The sequence below is a fragment of the Etheostoma spectabile genome, chromosome 22 (genome assembly GCF_008692095.1).
Source record: "Etheostoma spectabile isolate EspeVRDwgs_2016 chromosome 22, UIUC_Espe_1.0, whole genome shotgun sequence".
Lineage (NCBI taxonomy): Eukaryota > Metazoa > Chordata > Actinopteri > Perciformes > Percidae > Etheostoma > Etheostoma spectabile.
The window spans coordinates 14,813,693-14,835,538 of NC_045754.1; the positions used below are offsets into that span (position 1 = coordinate 14,813,693).

The window sequence follows — 21,846 nt, forward strand, 5'->3', positions numbered from 1 at the left end:
TCTGTGATTTGAGTCTGCGTAGAGACAGGATTTGAAGCAAAATAGTGTACAGGGCAAGTTGTCAGTGTATTCAGGCAACTGGATGCCTGTGTTGTCGTTGTAGAGAGCTCTCTCTCTCTCTCTCTCTCTCTCTCTCTCTCTCTCTCTCTCTCTCTCTCTCATTCTCTCTCTCTCTCTCCTCTCTCGTAGCTTCTAACACCTTGTCTGAGTGAGGGGAATGCACTGTCTGTAAAAGTTTGTGTGTATGCGAGGGTAACTCTCCCACAGTGCTGAACAGAAATCAATTAGTTGGGTGAATGTGTGGGGAGCGAGTCCCGCTCAACCTCTTTGTCACGATGTGTGAAACAGCTGCTACCACTGAATACTTACACCTCACACAGCAACACACACACTAGTGAAGCTGAACAGCAGCGGACACAGCACACACAGCGGGCTATGAAGAGGGGTAATATTGTGTAATTAGGATTCCTTTCAGGCCGAGGAGAGTTCAAATAAGCTGTTTGTCGGCCAGATAGAGTAAAGCTCTGCACCTGTTGGTGTGTGTGTGTGTGTGTGTGTGTGTGTAGTGTTGTGGTGGTGTGTTGTGTGTGGGTGTGGTGTGTGTGTGTGTGTGTGTGTGTGTGGGTGTGTGTGTGGTGTGTGTGGTGTGTGTGTGTGTGTGTGTGTGTGTGCGCATATACGTATGTGCATGTATGTTGGCGTCTTAAGCTAGGCCAAAGAGACATTAATCATTAGTGAAATTACTCCTCCCCATCCCACCATTATCAATAAACCAGCACCCTGAGAATGGCAAACACTTCTCACTCTCGCTGTCTCTCTCTCTCTCACACACACACACACACACACACACACACACACACACACACACACACACACACACACACACACTGTTGTCATCCTTGCTCCTCTTGTCCCACTGTCTTTGGCAAAATGAGAGATTTGCTTGTTTCTTGAACCACCAATTCTTTTTTCTTTGGTAACCCCTCCCATAGGACCACCGTTGCCATGGCATTTAACAAATTATGCAATTACCCTCGTCATGCGGGTGCCCCTGGAAACGGTGTTGAGGGGCAAGAGAAGAAAGGGGGTGGGAGAGAGAGGTGATGAAGACCAGAGAAGGTGAATAATCCTGTTTTGAACAAAGGTCAAATTGTTGAATAGAGAAGCTTTGATTAAGCGGAGGAGTACAAGTGGAACCGTTTGAGCTCTATTGTGTGTGTGTGTGTGTGTGTTTGTGTAGTGTTGGGCTCTTTGTGATATGTGCTGTGTCGTGTGCTGTGTGTGTGTGTGTGTGTGTGTGTGTGTGTGGATTTTAGGTCTATTCACTTTAGAGCTGAAAGTACCGACTGCAGAAGCACAAAAAACTTTAAGAGCTCTTTTGTGTGTGTGTGGCAGGTGGATTCCTCTGCAACAGGAGTCATGTCAGAGAGGCTACTCCAGTATGTTAAATTAACAAAAGAACTGAAAGGATTAGTCAATTACTGGATAGAACTAGATAGTACATTAACTGAACATTAATTGGCAACTATTTTAATTATTGAAATTTTCAAACAAAATTGCCAGAATTTCACTACTTTTTAAAAAAACTCTTCTGTAAAAGTAAAGCAAAGGACAGAGATTTTTTTTTTTTTTTGTCTTTTGGACTGTTGGTCTCACACAGCAAGCCGTTTGAAGACGTCACCTTGAGCTTTGGGAAATTTCCATTGGCCTTCTTAACTATTTCTGGACATTTTATAGATCCAATTAACAATGCTTGTTTGTTTACTCACTAAATTGTAGGAAGATATTGATAAATGCCCATTGCCGTTTCCCAGTGCCAAAATGTGATGTCCTCAGCAGAGCAGCAAAGATTAGTTGATAAATCAGTAAGTCCATCAAAATAAGTTATCCACAGCTATTTTGATCAAAAATGAATCCTCATCACTATCATTCATTATTACGGTATCTGAACCTTAATAGACCAACTAATGAATCAGTTAATTAAAAAAAAAAGGTCTCCCTGTATTTATTATTAATGTAAATAGTTGTTACTTGCAGACCTAATTAACAATACCTGACCTGTTACTATAGATACGAGGCAAAGGCAGAGAAGACATAGGGTGCAAAGACAATCATTTTCATTATCAATTAATCTGTCTGTTATAAAAAAATGAAATGTCAGAAATTGTGAAAAAGGCCCATGTCTTCAGATTGAATGACCAAGAATGGACAAATAACTTAATATATGAACACATTTTCACAGTTGTCAATTAATTAGACTGATTGACTAACTGAATTATGGACTAACTGTTTCAGTACTAAGCAGCCATTCAAGGGTCGAAAACGGCAGCACCTAGACTCTAGAATAATTTAAAAAGATTATTGTTTGTCAAATGTTTTCCTGCAGCTTTTAAGAGAAAAATAAAGTAACAAAGATGATCCTAAAGTATCAGACCCCGGAAAGTAATAATGAAACAGAGCAGAGATGTTTGAGGAGAGCTGAGAGTGTTGGAAAAAAAATCCAACAGACAAAGAAGAGGAAGCAAAGAGGGTATATTTCGTGGCGGGCCCTATCGTGGCCTGGTCTTGCCTCTGTTTGGTTAAATTATGTGGAACTCATTTGACATCTGCATTCAGTGTGTCAGGTATCCACTGCAGTAATTATGCAATTATGAGCCTTTATTCTCTCACATCCGACTGTTCACCCCCACCCTCGCTCCGGCAAAATGCCTCAATTAGATTTTATTTCCCTGCCTCGCTCCTCCCATTTTATTTTTATGTTTATGAGTGTGTGTCGTTTGTGTGGATGGGTTTTGGGTCACAATAGCAGAGCATAAGAGCATTCTGGGTAGCTTTTCCTCCTTTTTAGACCTCCTAGTCCTGGGCACTTGAGTCTTTGATGTGTGTCTTATTAAATCATTTGGATGCATGTGAATGGGAAACGATTAATATGTTTGTGCTCACACTGAATGCGGCGTGTTTGCGTGTGTTCATTCCTCTTGCGAGTCCCATGGGAACAGCAGTGTGTGCCAACGCTTGTGTCAAAAGAAATACACACAAAACGACAAACTCTCATACTCCTTATCTCCCACCTCCATGAACCATTGTCCTGCATATGTCTTTATCAGAGACAGTGAAGCAGTCTCATTTCCCATGATCCTCAGCTCTTTACAAGAGCGGCAGAGGTGTTTAGACAATTAGTCCTGCAGCTGTGGTTTGTGGGCAAAGCTGTGAACTCTGGGACTTTCTAATGATTTGAGACTTGTGTGAATGTATGTTTGGTTTTTGTGTGTGTGTGTGTGTGTGTGCGTGCGTGCGCCTGTCTAGTCTTACATTTCCTGTTACATAAAAGAGGACAACAAACATTTACAGTATAACATGCAGTTTGTTCTGACAGGCATACTAACTGTACACAGTAAGCCAGTCTTGCAAAGTGCCTTCCATCTCAGGAGCCTTTGTGAGTATCAAGTATTGCTCCTTTGGCCATCGTGTTATTGGTCCGTTGACATAGTGCGGCTCGCCTCCTGTCCTCTGTATTGGATTAGCTGTAAATGTTGTGCCAAAGTTTTACCCCTTCATTTCCACATAAGGTAAAGAGAATTTGATTTTGAAATAAAGTCTTTACACACCGGTATAAATGCAGCAGGTTACAGATAAAAATGATTGCACACAAAAAAAAAACGTTACTATGAAACATGTAAATCATCACTGGTGCAGCCAAAAGTCACATCAAACATTTGAAGGAGATAATCTGTATAGAATCAAGGTATGACAAGTGATTTGAGGCTAAATACATTTGCATCTAGAAGAAAAGCTACATACTTGTGTAAATATTGGTTTTGTTTTATGACAAACTTACATTTTGATACATTAATACAAAGCACCCAAAGTGATTTAAAGTTTAAAACTTGTGATTTATTTTTATCTTTTCCTTTCCTTTTCATTTGCACTGTTTATGCCCTGCTAGTAAGCTTCAGCAGCTCCACTAAATACATTTGTGTCTGTTTTATGGTTTTAAAAAATTAAGTTGGAAACCGATATAATTAACTCACCCTTCCAAAGCCAAAATGATAGTGTCTGCGAGGGGCTGCTGGGGTTCGTGTGACGGTAATGTCATTGTTAAATGGGTTTGCACGTAGGCTCTATGTGGCCGTCCACGTACCACCAATTTTTTGTGGCTCCGCAGACTTTCCGGCCGAAAATTTCGATTTTCCTACGATAGCGAAAGGTATAGCTCGCCCTACTCTCAAAGGACTTGCATCTGACATCCTAGGATCCGCAAATTTGCTGTCCAGACATAGCCGCACAGCCACTGCGCTACAAGAGATAGAATGGCGATCTACAGCGCGCGTGTGGGACGCTTTCAGCAGATAGTATAAACAGAACGACGATGCATCTGTGGTGTCCACAGCTGTCCGTGTATGTGTACGTTCTGGAGTAAAATCAAGACTCAACAGCCTGTTTGTTCTGGGTAATTCTTGCCATTGCAGGTTATTAAAGGCCTCTGCACAGTGGGAAAGGGTTTTATACGGTAAAATCAGCTGTAAAAAGAACAATCATCGTTACCATTTATTTTTTAGCCATCGCTCAAAACTGATCAGGAGACTACATAAAGAAGCCGAACATAAAAACCAACGAGAGAGACAATGCATGTATGTGTGAGGGGGGGTGTGGATAGAAAGACAGGTGCGTTGGATTTGAGGGGGTTTATTTTGAGTGAATGGAAGGAAGGAAAGATAGATTGGGGGGGGGAGAAGAGATCCAATGGCGTTGATGGTGATGGGTCTTATGCTCTGTCATTAGTTGGGCATTAACACCCCTCCCATTTAAACCCCCTTAGTAATGACAGGGCATAAGAAGCAGAGGGGGTGGAGGGATCCAGAAGAATACGAAGAGATTGAGAGGGTTAGACCACAGCACCTGCCCAGGGTCACTAGCTCACCCCAGGAGGTCCTAACTACTGCCGTTTTGCCTGTCCACTGCGCTGCCTGTCTGACAAGTACTCACAGAGCAGGACCCCGGCACAGCAGCTGAAGATACATTCAAATGTAAAGAGAGGGAGAGCAGGGTGGGATATGAAGTTGTGTGTAAACCTCAGTTCTTTCTTTGCATGTCTTTTGCAGTTGTTTTATTTCACCCCCTCTGTTTCTTCCTCCAACTCAGTCAGTTCTGTTGTGCAGAATTAGAGCAGCCAAATATAATCAACGATTTTCAGCAACATTTCCTCATTACCAGCAACATTTTTTAAAGTTTCTTTCTTGAGGCAAGAACAGTTTTTTTTTTTTTTTGGTAGATTTTTAAGAATACCTCTGATCAACAATATAAATGGCGACACAAGCACATTTTATAAATAAATAATCATATAGTGTACTTAAGGCTGCTGAATGTTATTTTCATCAGGAATCTCCCTAATTTCAAAGGAGTACTGCAGCAATAGCGGGATTTCAGGGATTTTGATCAATGCTCTTAAAATCATAGAAAAGGAATTAACAAATGGCTCAATTCAGCAGTGTATTTTAATTTTTTTTGCGTTATTGCTTGATATTAGGGTTGCAAGATATTTTGGGTAAAGCTGTAATATTGCAATATTGATATTAATTTGGACATTTTTAAACATGTAAAATTTCAAAAGTTATGGTATAACATGAATGAATAAATAACGACCATGTCTACAGAACAGGACGTGTTAAACTGGTTGTACAGTATAAAATAAATAAATAAAAGAGAACAGGACACTACCTTTCTCTCTCTTCTCGTCCGTTTTGTTGTTTTGTTTATCTATTTCTTCATTTACACTGTCACTCTGTTGGAATATGCACACACGTGGTACGCTCCATATGGTTTGTCCCGTAATAGACCCAATCGCTGACGTGCACTTGGAAGTGGACAGTTAACTTGCAAGTGGCACGGTAACTGGCCAATGAAACATGATCATTATAGCGTTTCAAGCAAGCTCCAAATCAAACACTAAGCCACACAGTCAACGGATGGGACGCTGCGCTCCACAAAATAGACAATATATTGCATGCTTATTGCAACACTGTCGATATATTGCGATAACAATAGTGAGGCGATATATCTTGCACCCTACTTGATATTATGGTGTGGGAAACCACATTAACAAAGAGTGGACATTTTTGGACATGGATGCATTTCAACTTATTTAAGGTCTAGGAAAGGCCATCAGATTTTCCCGTAGCCCAAGTTAACACCTTAAAATATCTTGTTTTGTCTGACCAACAATCCAAAACCCCAAAGTATTCGGTAATTCATATAAAAGCAGCACATCCTCACATTTGATAAGCTGCCACTGCCGAGTGTTTTCATTTTTTGGCTTAAAATATAACTTGAATGGAGTAATCAATTATCAAAATAGTTGCAAATGACTTTTCTCTCAATTGATTAAATCCGTGATTGTTACAGTTCTACTAAAGTCTGGAAGTGTCACAGTTGTTGGACGTAATATGTGTGATGTATGTATCATAGGGCTGGTTGGTGTGTGAGGACCAGGCATGCCAGAACAGAACCAGACGTTTGCCCATCGCCTTCTCCCGCCACGGACCCATCTGCCCTGCCTGCACCAGGGCAACTCTCAGACCCGAGGTAACACAAACATCACAATTTACACTCAAACACAGTTTATTTTGTTAACAAAACAGGAACACAAGAGTGTGGGTAAAATAAACATTCACAAACACACACTCTGGGCCTGAGGTTGAGATGACTGCACACACCAAAGTACATTGTTGACTTCTGTATGTTTTGTCCAGGTGATGGTGCTATGGAGCTGAAGTCTCTCCTTATATGATCTGTACATCTTTACTCATTAGCATCACATTTCACCATATACACAATGATGAAAGCAATCTTCTCTTTGTCCTGCAGCTTCAGTGTGTCTGTGTGTTCGTAGCTCTCATAGCCGTATGAACACTTTGTTAGCTTGACTACTGGATTTCAAAGAAACACTGTTCCTTTCAATTTGAGGGTGATGGTTCAATCAATTTTTTTGTCCCCCCGTTCTTACCATTCCTGTCTCAACCCTGGCCTTAACTCTCTCTTGTCAATTTTTTATCTTGCGTGCTGTGCTCCTATCTGTCCCCCCTGACTGCTTTGCTGTGTCTAGCTCTGTGGCGACAGGTTGTAAACCAGAAGGCCAATTTCTGCTGTCACTGTAGCCACTTAGGCGGCCATTGCTGTGCCTGAGGGCCGTGGCACTTTAAACTGCAGGCTGAATAAGACATTAAACTCTCTATGCTCACTCATGCACCTTTTTTCTATCCTAAAACTTGTAGCTTCTCTTCATTTTTACCTGCTCTTCAACCATGCTGTCTGATCTCTGGACTCTTTCATAGAATATCCCTTTTATGTACTTCTTTGGATGCACGATGGTGATAATCTACAACAAAAATGTGCATTGTGTTAGGCAATTTATTTAAATTCATTTTCTGTTTAGAATCTCTGCTTTAGCAGGACTCTGGTGGCATTCAGTGACGAGGCCTCCATCCGTTTGAAGGATCTCTGTCCTTAACAAAATGCTTGTTTGGTCTTGAAAGCACCATGCTACGACCTACTGACTGCTACAGATGCTGTAGTGTGAGGTGGGAATAAAAATCAGGAGGCACACAATGTAGACACCATTTAATGTTACAGTTGAAAAATGTGTCCTTAAAAATCCCTTTGCAAAAATAGAAAGCATAGTGTTGAGCACAGAGCAAGCTTTGAAATCAGTCATTTTGGCTGACCGGGCAAGATTTCAGAAAGCTCTTCTTCTGTGGTGCAGACTTGCTTGCTACCATTCTCCAACAGCTTTTGCGCTCCATGGGCCAAAGCAGCAGACAACATGGTTGGACAGAAACACCAAGTATAATTAAAATGTCTTTTGAATATTTGATTTATGGATTAACAGTTTATTTTGTTTTCATTTATTTTAACCATGTTTTGAAATGTATCTGTTCAATAATTAACAACTGAACTAATCTTTAAAGAGCCTACAGTGCCAGTGTAAATATTAAACACCTTGTTAACAGAAAGGGCTGAACGCATCTGCCCTGCTAAAGTGCCCTTTAGCAAGATACTGAAACCCTAGTACATGTTGCTCACCCTTACATCTGACCTGACTCAGAGGAGAGAGATTTGGTACCTGACTCATATGAGGCTAACACTGACTGCTCAGTATTAGGTAACACTGTTATCTGAATCAAGCCAGTGCATGGAGATTAATAGCCCAGCAGCTTACGTACTAAATTGCTGACAATTATGCAAAGTACTCAAGGGGCCATTCATGGCTGTTTGAGCTGGTGGTAGAGAGTCTAGTTTGATAGGGCTCAAACACCTAGTGAAGACCAGGCATCCCCCAGTCCCCCCACAGAGAGATCTTTTTTTTTAGTTTAGTTAAAGTTGTTGGAAGCTCCATCCGATTGCTGTGCATTTAAAACTCTGGCTACATTCCCTTTATGCTTTTTACCTGCCAGTATCATCATAGATTATCGAGCTTATATCAGCACTCACCTGAAAGACAATGAGTTTCTTTTTTTGTGCGCGCAACACTTAAAGCGCTTGTTTGTGCCAGAGCTTTTGGAAAGCAGTGTCTGGTTTGTGACTCTGCGTTCCTTTTTCTCTGTTGCATCATGATACATTTACCGTCACTGTGGGTGCTGCCTCTCTTCTCTTTTTCTCCCTCCATCCGTGTCTCTCACTCTGGTTCTTCCCTTTTCTCCCTCCCTCCCTCCCTCCCTCCCTCCCTGGACACAGATTCAGAGCGTGATCTGATCTCCATGTAATGGGAGAGTAATAGGCACTCTGCCTTGATTGGTTGGTAATTTGGAGGAGTTATGCACAGGTGCAATTTGTAATATTTTCAGTAAATTAAATTTCTTTCTCTTACTCTCTCTCTCTCTCTCTCTTCTCCCTCCCTCCACAGCGCTTAACTCAAATAAGCTATTTTTTTCTCACTGCGTTTCAGATCTGTGTCCTGACTTTCCTTTTCTTTCCACCTTTTTTCAATTGCTTTCTTCCCCTGCTCCTTTCTTTTTATGCTCTTTACCTCCCCTCCCTCCTTAGCTTTTGCACTCATTCTCTCTTCTCCTGGCTTGCTCTTACTTTTTTCCTCTCGCCCTCCCTTTCTGTCGCTCTCTTTTTCTCCCCTCGTTTTATTGATGTACGCTCAGGCGCCCATTAGAGCTCCCTTTTTCCCTCTAGTGGAAATTGCAGCATGTTAATTTTCACACAAATTACGGCAATAGCAGGTATCTCTATTTGATACATTATAGCGGGAGCAATCAGAGATAATTGAGTGCCTTTCAGAGGGAGACGGCTGCATTCACTGCCGGCTCAAAGCTGCCCCATTATCGCCTAATCGCTCTTTAAACACTGAATTTTGCCGAACAAAAATTCTTGTCATAATTTTGCTTAAGTGTATTTGGAAATCACAGTCCTTTGAGCGAGGATAATTGAAATCAAATCCCTTTCACTGGAGCTGACATTTCTACATTTCCCTCCAATTGAAATTAATTTCAAAAATTGAGCATGAATATCTTCAAATAGCAGGCAATTATGCCTTTCAATGGGGAGAAATTACCGGTGCTGAATCGTTGGAGGCTTGCGGGCGAGAGCACCAGTTAAATGCCTTTGTTTCCCGCCGTGTTTGCCTAGTAAAGATTTACATATATTGACTCATTATGGTGTCTTGTGAAGCTGATCGGCGTGACTACCACAACCGGCAATAACGCTCATTGCATCTAAAAAGCTCAAGAGTTTTAAAGCCTTGTGGCCTCACAGCTGAGGGAAAATGTATGTTTGTTTCTCTCCGTCTCCCTCCCTTTCTCACTCCTTCTCTCTTTCTGCAGCTGCAGTTGTATGTGGGCTTGGAGATTGTAGCTTCGGTATTTACAGTGCGTGTTTGCACCTAGGCCAGAGAACAGTATGAAATAAAGTGTGACGCTGAGGCCTTGTTTGTGTCACTGTTGCTGCGATATTTTCTTCTAAGCCATATCCATGTCAAGGCATTTAATGTTGTAGTTTTTCAGCAGCTTGCACACTTTCCTTCCACTATAAACACTGTGTTTTTGTACTGTTGTTCCTTACATAAACACAGAGACATATGGTCCGACTGACTACCTTTCCATTAACTGCTTCACTGGTGTACAGTCTAGTGTGCAAAAGTTCTTTGGAGGTCGGATGTGTGAATCTAAAAGATGAAGGCAGGTGTTTTTAAGACTCTGAGCAAGTCTTGAGTGCTTGTTTCATTGTGTGAGCCATTTTAGACCCATGCTCTGTGATTTGGATCAATTTGTGTGATTTAGCCTCTTTTTATGTCTTACTTTTTTCTTTATTCTATACATCCTGTCTCCATTCTCTCCTTGTTCTTCCACACACATACACATGTATGCCTATTTCCCTCTTCCCTTTTGGCTTAACTGTGTTTGTGCGTGTGTCTGGGATGTGTATATATGTGTGTGGGGGGGGGGTAGTCAGTCGGCGAAAAGGGAGGCAATGGAGCAAGGGGTACGAGGTGCGGGGCTGGGGGGTCCTACGCTCCCGTGAGAGAGGCAATTTCACAGCTGGTTTGCTCCTTAGGCAGTCAGGCTGAAAATGCTGCAGATTTGTGGAGCAAATTGAAATGGTGTCAGTGCAGGAACAAAGCACCGAGCTGAATGAGGAGGGGTGTGTGTCTGTGTGTGTTGCTGTGTGAGAGTGAGGTGGGGTTGAGGGGCTCTAAATTCAATAACAACCCTGTAAAATTTTAGCCACGCCTTTCTGACACCTGTCAGTCAATCATGTTGGTATGGTATGCTGCAACTGGCCCGCCCATATTCTCTCTCTCTGTGTGTGTGTGTGTGTGTGTGTGTGTGTGTGTGTGTGTGTGTGTGTGTGTGTGTGTGTGTGTGTGTGTGTGTGTGTGTGTGTGTGTGTGTGTGTGTGTGTGTGTGTGTGTGTGTGTGTGTGTGTGTGTGTGTGTGTGTGTGTGTGTGTGTGTGTGTTTTATTTTCATGAGGAAGTAGTGGTGTGCAGTGTTTGTGCCTATCAAGCTTGTTCAACCTTGGCAACCGTAACCGAGGCTCCATTATGGGATGAGCATGGTTTGGTTGTTGACTAGGCAGTGCATCAACGGTCAACAGCTGTGTGTGCCATGTGGGCAGCCATAGAAAGCCATTAAACACATACACACTCACATTCACACATCACATAGTTTGCATTGAGTTGCATTAGATGTTCCTTGCCACTTGATTACGCCACAGCAGTAAAAACTGAAATTACAATTACGTACATCGCCGATTGGCAGGTATAATAGGCACACACAAACTCACTTCACTCACTTGCGTGCGCACACACACACACACACGCATACACACACACACACACACAGATACTAACACACAGGAATTGTCAGGGGATTCTTCCTGGTGGTAATAATAAAGCACTCGGCGCACACCTGATGGCAGTGTGGGGTCGGGGCTTAGCGTGCCCTCTCCAGCGTAGCAGGGAAATGACGAGCCAATAACTGCAATTAAACATGCAGTATAATGGCTAATCAAATTGACAGCCTCGGCTGTTCGCATGCCTCTCTCACAATGGCTTATCACAACAAACTATTATGAGGGAGGGTATTTCAGGCCTGATCCCCTCTTTTCTTTCTCTCTCTCTTCTTTACCATCTCTGCTTCTCTCTCTCTCATTTCTTTCTGTATCTTTACCCTTTTCCTCTTTCGCTTTTTTTTCCCTCTCCTCTTTCCCTCCCACCTCTCTGTCTTGTTCTTCCTATCCCCCCCCTTCCCTCCCTCTGGCAGGCTGTCGTGTGGCTCTAGTTAATTGCAGTGGAGATTAACAAAGCAAGCAAATTTGTTTTCTTGCGTTACTGTGTCACACAGAGGAAGGGAGATGTTTTCAGGGAGGAATAGTCGTATGAGCAGAGTGCACATTTGAAGAGTCACGTTCAGTCTACCTGTTTCTCAAACTGGTAAACAGGGTTTATTAATCTGTTGCCCTGTCATGATCCCCACTCTCGCTACACTAAAATTATGGGGATTAATAACTTACTTGTACGAGCAGGAAATAAAATAGATTAGTAGCATTTTTAGCGTTAAGTGGTGACACACTGTATGTTTCTGTTGAACAAGATCAAAGAGAGTTTGAGAAAGAGTCATGCTGCATTCACACCATGTCAGCAGAATTGTAAGAAAAGGAAAAGGAAAAGCTTGCTACTGTAATTCCAGATGTGGAGTATTCACGCATTAATGGCTGCAGTTAAAGATTATTGTCATTTTTTGTGTGTGTGTGTGGGTGGGTGTGGGTGTGTTGGTCTGATAAGCCGGATCGGTGTTGGCACCAACTCTGACCATCTTTATTGATTTGGGTATCATCCATCACATGACCCATCACATCAAATACCGTTTCTATGTCGTTATTACACATTAAATTAAATATATTATATTCATCAGATTGTGCGTTATGATCACGTTGTGTTTTTGTTGCAGTAGCAATGTTTGAGCCCTTGTTCTGTCTGTGTGTGTTCTCTACAGTACTCCGAGAAGGCCCTGTACAACCAGCTCTGCTTCTACCGGTTCATCTTTGACTGGGACCATGCAGCTGCCAAAGTACTACAGGGGGAGGAGAAAAGTAAGACTATGCACACCCAGACATGTGGCTTTGTTACTGTACTTAACATTAGGTCATGTATTTAACTTTCAAAAGTTCTTTTCTGTTTGTTACAGCATTCATTTCTAAAGTTTTGTGCGGTACTAGTTGTGAAAAAAGGCCTGCTTTTTTAATTTTTTTTATTTTTTATTCTGTCATATTTATAAATTTATTATTCTGCAGTACCGCCTTTGGAACTGAAATCAAGTTACTAGAACCGCAATTGAAGTTTGAATTTTGATGTCCTAACAATGCTTTCTCGCAGCTACATACAACATACCATTAGCAATCAATAGCTCAACGTAAACGTTTTAGCCAGGCTACACTTATAGCATTCACCAATGATGTACAAGTACAAGTAGCAGAGTATGGGCATTGGATATGGGGAGGGGGGGGTTAAGGGCATTCAGCTCCTCGAGTCGACAGCCCTAATTTAGGAGACGGATTCAATCACACACACATACAGAATGCAAAACGCTCCAATCACTGGAAGAAAGAAGGAAAGAGCCCTCCATCGCTCTCCCTCTACCCTTACCCTCTTTGTCCATCTCTACTGCTTTCTCTCCTTTGCTCTCTCTCCCCTTTCTCTCTCTCTCCCTCTCTTGGACAGGCACTCGTTTGGCTGTGTTGATTGAAAACAGGTTTTAGATTTGGGGAAATGATAGGGGGAGTAATGTGCGCGCTGACGAAAGGATAGCCCTTCTCCTATAATAGGACATGGAGCGTATATTTCCCCCCTTGGACTCAAATAGACGCTACTCCAGCGCTCTGGGTGCGCTCAGTAGGCGTCAGCCACAAGGCCTCTTTACCCATAGTTCTCCCTGATTGATGTCACTTGATTAGAAAGGGCCTCTGGGCCGAGTGATTTATTTATTTGATTAAATATTTATGTATGTATGGTATTTATATATGTATGCCTGAATTCGGCGAGAGTGTGTGTGTGTGGCAGTTAAGACCTGAGTGAGGCAGCAAAAGAGTGAGACAGCAGAGGTAAATATAACGTGTAATCAACAGATGACCACTCAGAAGATGGAGGGAGCTGAAATGGAGGGATTGGACCTGGTGTAGGAGGGGGCAAGGGGGGGTAGGAGTACTAACATGATTATAGCCTCTATTTTTGCTTTCTTTTATTTCTGTCTTTGCCCAGATGCAAGAAATCATCGCCAATCAATTCTTTGGCCTCCTCCTTTTTTTGTTCTTGTTCTTTGCCGTGTTTTTTTGGTCTGCGCCGGGTTTTCTCTTCTGAGTCTTAAGTCTTATTTTGTTCCTCACAATACAATACAGTATATTCTTAATCGTAGTGGTAAATCATTGGAAATGTCTGCCCACAGTTTACTGCACACATAGAAGCTGCATTGTTCAGTATACTCTCCACACGCTACAATGTTGTGGAGCAGTTTAGGATCTTGTTTAGTGACGTCTGTGAGCATTTTGTGTTCCGCTGACACCAGATCAGTGACTTTTACCTGAAAACACTTGCGGTCTGTCCACCTTTTTAAACTCCTAAGATCAGACACACTTCCAATGCTAAGTGTTAACCGTGCAGGTATTATTATTTCTTTTTTCATGTCTATTATGTTGGATATATCTGAGCTGTGAGCGGTGCAGCCAATGATTTTTACTTCCCAGATTAGTTGGTTTAGTAATACAAAATAAAAATGTAACTGGAAAAAAGAAACCGCGGGTACACTGTCACATTTATTGCTCCTATATGTATTTAAAATGATAAAGTCTACCCAACTTTCAGGCTTTTTGAGGTCAAACTATCTATTATTTCATACAAAAAGCAAACATTAAAGGAGAGTTTCTTCAGGTTGGTTGTCTTATTAACAGTATAGACATTTAATAAACATTTTAGTGGTAAGAAAAGTGTTGGTGGGCTGTAAAGGGGCGCGGGTTTGGGGGTAAACGGATACTACATCCAGACAGCATCATGTTCACTTGGTCAGTTGAGAAGCAACTACTTTTCTTTTGTTCCTTGAGCTACCAGTCCATAAAATCATCACCCTTCCTTTTTGAAGGAACCTTGTCCCAAAAAATCAGTGTGAAGACAGAATATGTGGATACACCCAGTACCCAGCTCTGCCCTGCACCCTGCAGAGTTCACATACACAATAAGTTTCCACTGACTGGGTGTCACGGTGACGGCCACAAAAATGTATAGCCGCATCACACTGATGTAAGTTGCATTGAAGTGTTTTCAATAACATCAAGAAAATCATTCTTTAATACTAGACTTCTGCTGGTTGTTTGCTTAGAGTTTGATTGCTGCGTTGATGCACCACACTTAAAGTCATAGTTATAGTTAGTTATAGTTAACATCCCAATACAATGCCATATTGGAGAACAACATGATGTGATGACATAGCTGACAATTGTATGATAGTTCTACTTGAAGTACCCAGAATATGGCTTGGATGAATCAAGCCAGGAGGTTGTGTTCACTCTGATGTCAATTAAAGGTCTACAATGTGTCTGTATCAGTTCAACTGGCCTGGCAACACAGACAAACCAGTGTCTGATTAATATCCAACTCACACTCATGCCACTGTTTTCCTCAAACGGAGGAGGATGCATGTATACACTCACTCATGCTGCTATAAAATATAGGTTTAAAGTGTTATCCCACAGTCCTGGGGGCAATAATACCTCATATTACTGCATTACACACCCAGGGGTCACACTGCTCAGATTACAGGGAATAGACCTACAGTCCCATACACCCTACTCTCTCTGTCTGTCTGTGTGTCTGTGGTGTCTTTGTCTGTGTGTGTTTGAGTTTGTGTGTGATATATACCTAAAGGGCTTTATGACGACTGTTTATGTTTTCTCACCATCTCACCATGATGTTGTTGGGTTGTCTTTCTGGTGGTGATAGTGCTTTGTAGTGATTGTAAATAGCTTCGTCAGCCACTAGAAGAGCTGGTTAGACGTTATGCGCAACTTGAAGTTTCAAATGCAGCTTTGCTTTTTCCCCACGATTGGAGATCATAAACAGTTAATTCCAATCATGAGTCCTGGTATATGAGGATAAGGGCCACTGGTGAAACATTTATGTGAGTTCTGACTTTTTTCTCAGAATTCTGAGATTAAAGTCAGAATTCTGACTTTTCTAGAATTCTGACTTAATCTCAGAATTAAAAAAAGGCAGAATTCTGAGAAAAAAGTCAGAATTTGTAGAAAGAAATCTGAATAAAGTCAGAATTCTGACTTTAATCTCAGAATTCTGAGAAAAAAGTCAGAATTCTGAGAATAAAGTCAGAACTCACATACATTTTTCACCAGTGTCCCTAATCCTCTTCCGTAGACTTAATACAAGAAGATAAAAAAATGAAGACTGTAGTATTGCTTTGATATATATATATATATATATATATATATATATATATATATATATATATTGTACAATCTGGATATATCACATAATAAAATGTCAGCAGCCTCATCCCTTAAGGTTTGCTTTGACTGTTCACTTAACTCATAGAACTATTAGTGATTAGTTTCATGATGCACTGCAGTGCCTGTGCAGCCATATACAGTATGTGTTTACATGTGTACTATCACACACAATAAAGCACATTAAAGTAAATAGCTTTACATAAAAAAGCTCAGAGTCAACGCTTTGTGGGTGTTTGTGTGGCAGTGTTTGTGTGCACATTTGCAAGCCTGTCTTATCTACATGTATATTGCATTTTTGTGCCTGATTGCTGCAACTGAGTAAAACATGGAGGTAATTTCATCCGCTGCAGGAGATCTCTAATAGATTATACACACGCCAAGGCACACACACTATGAAAAAAACATGCTGTCCGTTCCTTAGCTGGGAACATCCCGTATCAATGACTTTCAAATCATTTCATGTCACTTTTCTTCTCTCTGTCTCCCCTGCTCTCCCTTTTTATCTCCCTCCCTGTGTCTATCTGTTGCCTTTCTCTTTCCACCATCGCCCCTCCGCTCCAGGTCTCAATCTTGAGTGTGGGCAGTATGATTGCGTGTGTGAGCAATAATGTAATTTTGCCGCATTGATAAAATATAAATTGTTCTTGAGCTGCGCTTTTCTAATGATCCATTTACCGACAGCTTTCCTGCCACCTCTCAGCACTCTGCATTTGGTCCTCTTCTACCCTCCCACTCTTCTTTCTCTCGCTCTTCTATCTCTTCTCTTTTCCTCCTCTCCATTTTCTTCCCTTTCTCTCTTTTAATCTTCCACTCTCCCCTCCCTTTCTCCGGCAATACAAAGCGGGGTGGCAAAATCCACTGGTGCGATTGTCAAATCAATTATTCATTCTGTGCAATTACACTCACACAAAGAAGTTTCCCTGTGCTCCGAGTGGTGATTAAATTAACTGCTATTCCAGCTGCCCGTCGCCACCAGCCTAATAGAATATTCATGGAGGCGGCCGACGGAATGGCCGATCTCCATTAACTTCATCATGCTCACTTAATTACAGGCTTGTTATTGTATTTACACCTAGTTAGAGCGTGCAGAGCCCCGATCTACTCGTGCCCAGCACTGCCAGAGTATGTGCGAGTGTGTGACAACACCTAGTTAGAGCAAAGATAACCCCTGATACACTGTGTGTGTGTGTGTGTGTGTGTGTGTGTGTGTGTGTGTGTGTGTGTGTGTGTGTGTGTGTGTGTGTGTGTGTGTGTGTGTGTGTGTGTGTGTGTGTGTGTGTGTGTGTGTGTGTGTGTGTGTGTGTGTGTGTGTGTGTGTGGAGAGAAATAATGTCTAATGCAATCAATTAGGCAAAGTTGTGGGGATCTGATGCTGCATTTGGGTGTACAGCATCCACGCGTCGTTCTCCATCTTTCATTCCAGTCGTCATCTTTCTCTCTTTCTTGTTATTTCCACTCTGCTCCGTTTTCATACACGTCTCGGCCTTCCCAGCAATGCCGCCTCCCCTCTTCTCTCCTTCCGCCTCACGCTCGCTCTTTAAGGGAGGCTATTTATTTGAACTACACTCCCCACTGTGCTCTGACTTGCAGCAAGGTTTGTCCCTCTTTCTTTTCCTCTCTGTGACTCTTAAATCATTCTTTTATCTGTTCGCCACACAGTGATTGAGGTGGAAAAGAGAAAGGAGTGAGGAAGGGGAACGAGGAGAGAAGGGGGAAAATTATTTTTTCCTACCTTTCAGAAATGATGACATGATTGCTTTCGCTTGATCATGCATCATCACCCCTCTTCTATTCCCCAGATAAATAGACTAGTTTGTCTCTCCCTGCCTCTCCTCTCCCCTCTTTTCTCCCTCTATCCCTGTCCTAGCTAACATGAGGGTTATTTGGTAATAGTTGCTGCTGGTATTTAAATCAACCACACCATCTTCTGTGTCTTTGCGAGTACACGTGTGATAACTGTTTGTCACATGGAGGTTTTTTAGTCACCATGACTGAGTTAGTGTGCTTTTTAAGTGTTTAACTACGATCAATCGCTGTGTGTCTGTGTCTCTCTCTCACTGTTGATCTCTGTGTATCTAACCTTTGTTCCCTTGGGCAGTCAGTGGGCTGGTATTTATCCAGCAGCCACTAATGCAGCGGGCAGGAAGGACGAGACAGGAGATAGGGCTGTGGGGATGGCGAGGACATGACAACGGCCATATGGAGTGTGCGCGTCCATGTGATCTAGATAAATAACGGGCTACTTACTGTTTTAAACGCGTTTTTAATTTGTTTGCTGGTAGCAAGAACTATGACGACTGTTCCATTACTCTCATCATTGGTGTTCAGGATTTGAAGTAGTGCTGAAACAATTAATGGAACACTGTAGTTGATGGTCATGTAGTCATTTATCAAGCTAAAATACTAAACATTCACTAGTTTCAGATACTCAGATGTGAAAAATGCCCCCCGCAATTTCCCAAGGCAGAGGGGTCTTCTTCCAGTTACTTGCTTTGTGCTTCCACTTTACTTCCATACAAGACAAAAAACAGCAAATATTCACATTTGAGAAGCAACAACCAGTTAATTTTTGTCATTTTTGCTTCAAAAATGATTAATCTATTATCAATATAGTTGCCGGTTAGTGTTCTGTTTATTGACTATTTGAATAATCAACTAATGTTTCAGCTCTAGCTGGACTACTGTGGTACACATTGCTTGATTTTTTTTTTTGCAGTTTTATAAAGTTTTTGCTCTTCAGAAAATCTCGTAGTAATGGTGGAACTCTGAGTGAACCAAAAGCTTGTGCACACTGTCAAGGTGCTGCTGGTACCCTCTGATTGGTGGGTTGTTCCTGGGCTATGTCTACATGTATATGGTGCCGGTGTGGTTTGCCTAATAGGATTTTTACCAGACCAAGCCTTTTTTTAAATAAACGAACTGGTAAAAAACTCCTAAGTCATGTTCAATATGGAAAAAACTTGATTGATGCTGAAATATAAGTTCAGTCGCAGACAAAACAAAACTTTTCTCATTTCCATTTTCCTGCTGCTTCCCCAGCAACTTCTCAAGTATTCCTGATGTAGCTTGCTGCGGTCTTTGGTGTGATAGTGTGTTATTACCTGATCATCATTCTTCATCTACACTGGACGCTCAGTATAATATTGTTAATATTATAGAAATAACAGGGACAAGATATTGACTTCATGCTCTCATTGGGCTTTTCTATCGATCTTATGATCCTGTGTGTGCGCACATGCTGCCATCGACCCATCTGTTCAATCCTGTGATGCCCCTCCCGGCCCCTCAAAGTGATAACATTACTGGCAGATAGCATTGGATCTGTTAGCTTTCCATTTAAGGGCGAAACACTCCTCAGTGTTTATTAGTGACAAGACAAAGCCGGTAGGCCTCAGCATCCACAGGGATGGAGGAGGGTGAGACATCCAGGAGTGAACCATTCACTAGACTGAAATACACCCGTTTCAGCAGCCTGTAGTATTGACTTTGATGCAGTTGAGGAAGTGAATGATATTCCATTGAGCTCGGGCAATGATAACTCTTCTTTTATTTCCTTCCTCTCCAGGTCGCGCAAAGCTGTGGAACAGAGAAAGAGATGTGTATCGGAGGCTGAAGGAAGTGCCAGATAAAGCCTTGGCCACCAGTAGCTACTCGGAGATTAACCTGGCCAAACTCTTCCAGGCCTTCTCCTCCCTCAAGTAAAACAACACATACACATCTGTAAAGACATCACCTGCCAACAAGCTCCAACATCTGACTCAAAGCGGGACATTTGCACATTCAACTACATCATTTTTCTCGGTTTTTGGTTTTCCAAATATATAGTTATATAGTGGATTGGTTTCTATATGACTTAGAACCCCCCCCCCCCCCCCCCCCCCCCCCCCCCCCCCCCCCTTCTCCAGTTTCTTCACAGTGACACTCATGACTTGACCCTGTCAACCTGACTCAGTATGGTAAAGGGAGTAGCAATCATACCTAAACGACAGGCGTGTGTAAAAATGACTTCTCCTCGTGGCAGCCAGTATACTCCAAAAGCCGGTAATTAGCCAATGATAGTGACCCCAGCCACTAAGACCACAGGATGCCTGCAGCAATCGGACACTTGTTCTGATTACCACCATTCATCCCGAGTGTGTGTGTCAGATCAAGGGATGAAAGTAAGGAGGATGCGGGGAGTGATGGGGTGAGGGAGGCCACACGCGTTGCTCTCTCAGTCTTTTGTCTCCGTATCGAACAGCTGATCACATTCTCCTCCACTGCCTCGGTTTAACTGATGCCATTTCATCCCATTCACTCTTTTTTTCTTCTACCCTCCCTCCTCTGTGCAGATTGTTTTAATTCCTGTAATTTTCTATGCATCCGACTTGTATTGCTCAGATTGGTGTATGTAGTGATTTTTTGTTGTTGTTGTTGTTGTTGTAATGACCAGAATATTTCATATTTGATATTTTTGTTAATTGATGAGAACCCTTTTGATACTAAAACCAATAAAAAGCTAAATGGATAACATGTAAATCTTGTTATTGCAATGTGGGGGGGAATGGGTGAATGGATCCAGTAGTGTCTTCAGGTTTCCTGCTACTGCTGCACTCTGTAACACAACAAACATGTCACGGAAGTGGAGTTTATTAAAAAAAGAACATGGAAAGACTTCTCCTTTTTATAGTGTTTTGGCATCTGCTAACATAAATATAGTGTTACTTCACTCTATTTGACACTTTATTTAAAGCACTTTAATCTCAACCAATCCCAAGAAAAGGCCAAAACCAACAATGAATTGATGCCTGTGTAGCCAAAGCCTGACACACTATATTTTATTTCTCTGTGCCATTGTTGTCCTAAAACTATTAAAAACACACCAATGAGCCACACTTTTGCCCTAGGTAAGATATGTCTTCATTGCCGTGAACCTGAGTTGATCCCACTTACACAATCTGCCATAGATGCTCACTAGTACACCAACTGTGTATTATTCCGCAGCTGTAAGTAGTCCCTAGCTCATGCACGGTTTTCTCCTGTTTGGGTGTTGTTTGGTTACAGTGCCCAGTTGACTTAAAGTTGTGTGCAAGTACTGAAAGATGGACAAAAATATTTTTTGTGGGATTTGTTAATGTAATTAATATATAATATCACCAGCTTCATCATATGAATATACAAACCGTGTTGATTTCTAATGACATTCAGTTATTTCTAAATAGGAGTGAACGATTTGGATAAAAACCTCTATTATGGTATTTGTACATTTCTATCACAGTATTATGATATAGTGCATTTAGTGAAAATTCAATTGAGAAGTGCTAATGACTAAAATAACAGACATGTTTGCTTTTCCAATGACTTGAATACCTGTCAAATTAAGGTGTTCCTTACATTGATGCCAAACGCAAATCCTCATAAACGAATGGCGAAATGTACCAGGGCGGACCTATATATTGTCATATCACCTTATATTCTCTGATTACCGTATGCATTTCCTCTGCCATAGTTAACGTTCAGTCTTGTAAATCGCTACATGAAGTGTTTCACCATTTTCGTCCAAGAATTCTCCTTTGTGTTAATACAGTGGAGGGATTTTTTACTCCATCCTGCCGTGAGCATTTCCATAAACACTGCACGCCTCACAAATCACTTCAAACCACAGTGACTTGTGAAGGCAACCTTAAGTGGGCTGTACACTTAAACCATGATTCACTATGCAATGGATAAAACATGCTGTGTGTGTGAGAGAAAGTGTCTCAGTGCATTTACAGCCTTTTGCTCATAACTTTACATATTTATTAAATCATATCAGCTTCACTATTTCCCCCACTCTTGCTTAGCCTGTTTTTGGATT

At 41.7% G+C, this 21,846-nt stretch overlaps 1 protein-coding gene across 4 annotated transcripts in view; it reads left to right on the forward strand.

The window, feature by feature from the left end:
- Positions 1-20,525, forward strand: part of pola1 (polymerase (DNA directed), alpha 1) — a 65,636-nt gene extending 45,111 nt beyond the window's left edge. For all 4 annotated transcript variants that reach the window (XM_032504227.1, XM_032504228.1, XM_032504229.1 and 1 more), the window contains exons 35-37: positions 6,466-6,582; positions 12,497-12,593; positions 19,576-20,525. In XM_032504227.1, coding sequence (XP_032360118.1) covers positions 6,466-6,582; positions 12,497-12,593; positions 19,576-19,712 — 351 coding nt within the window. In that variant the 3' untranslated portion in view covers positions 19,713-20,525. The remainder of the gene's footprint in view (positions 1-6,465; positions 6,583-12,496; positions 12,594-19,575) is intronic.
- The last annotated feature ends 1,321 nt before the right edge of the window (positions 20,526-21,846 follow it).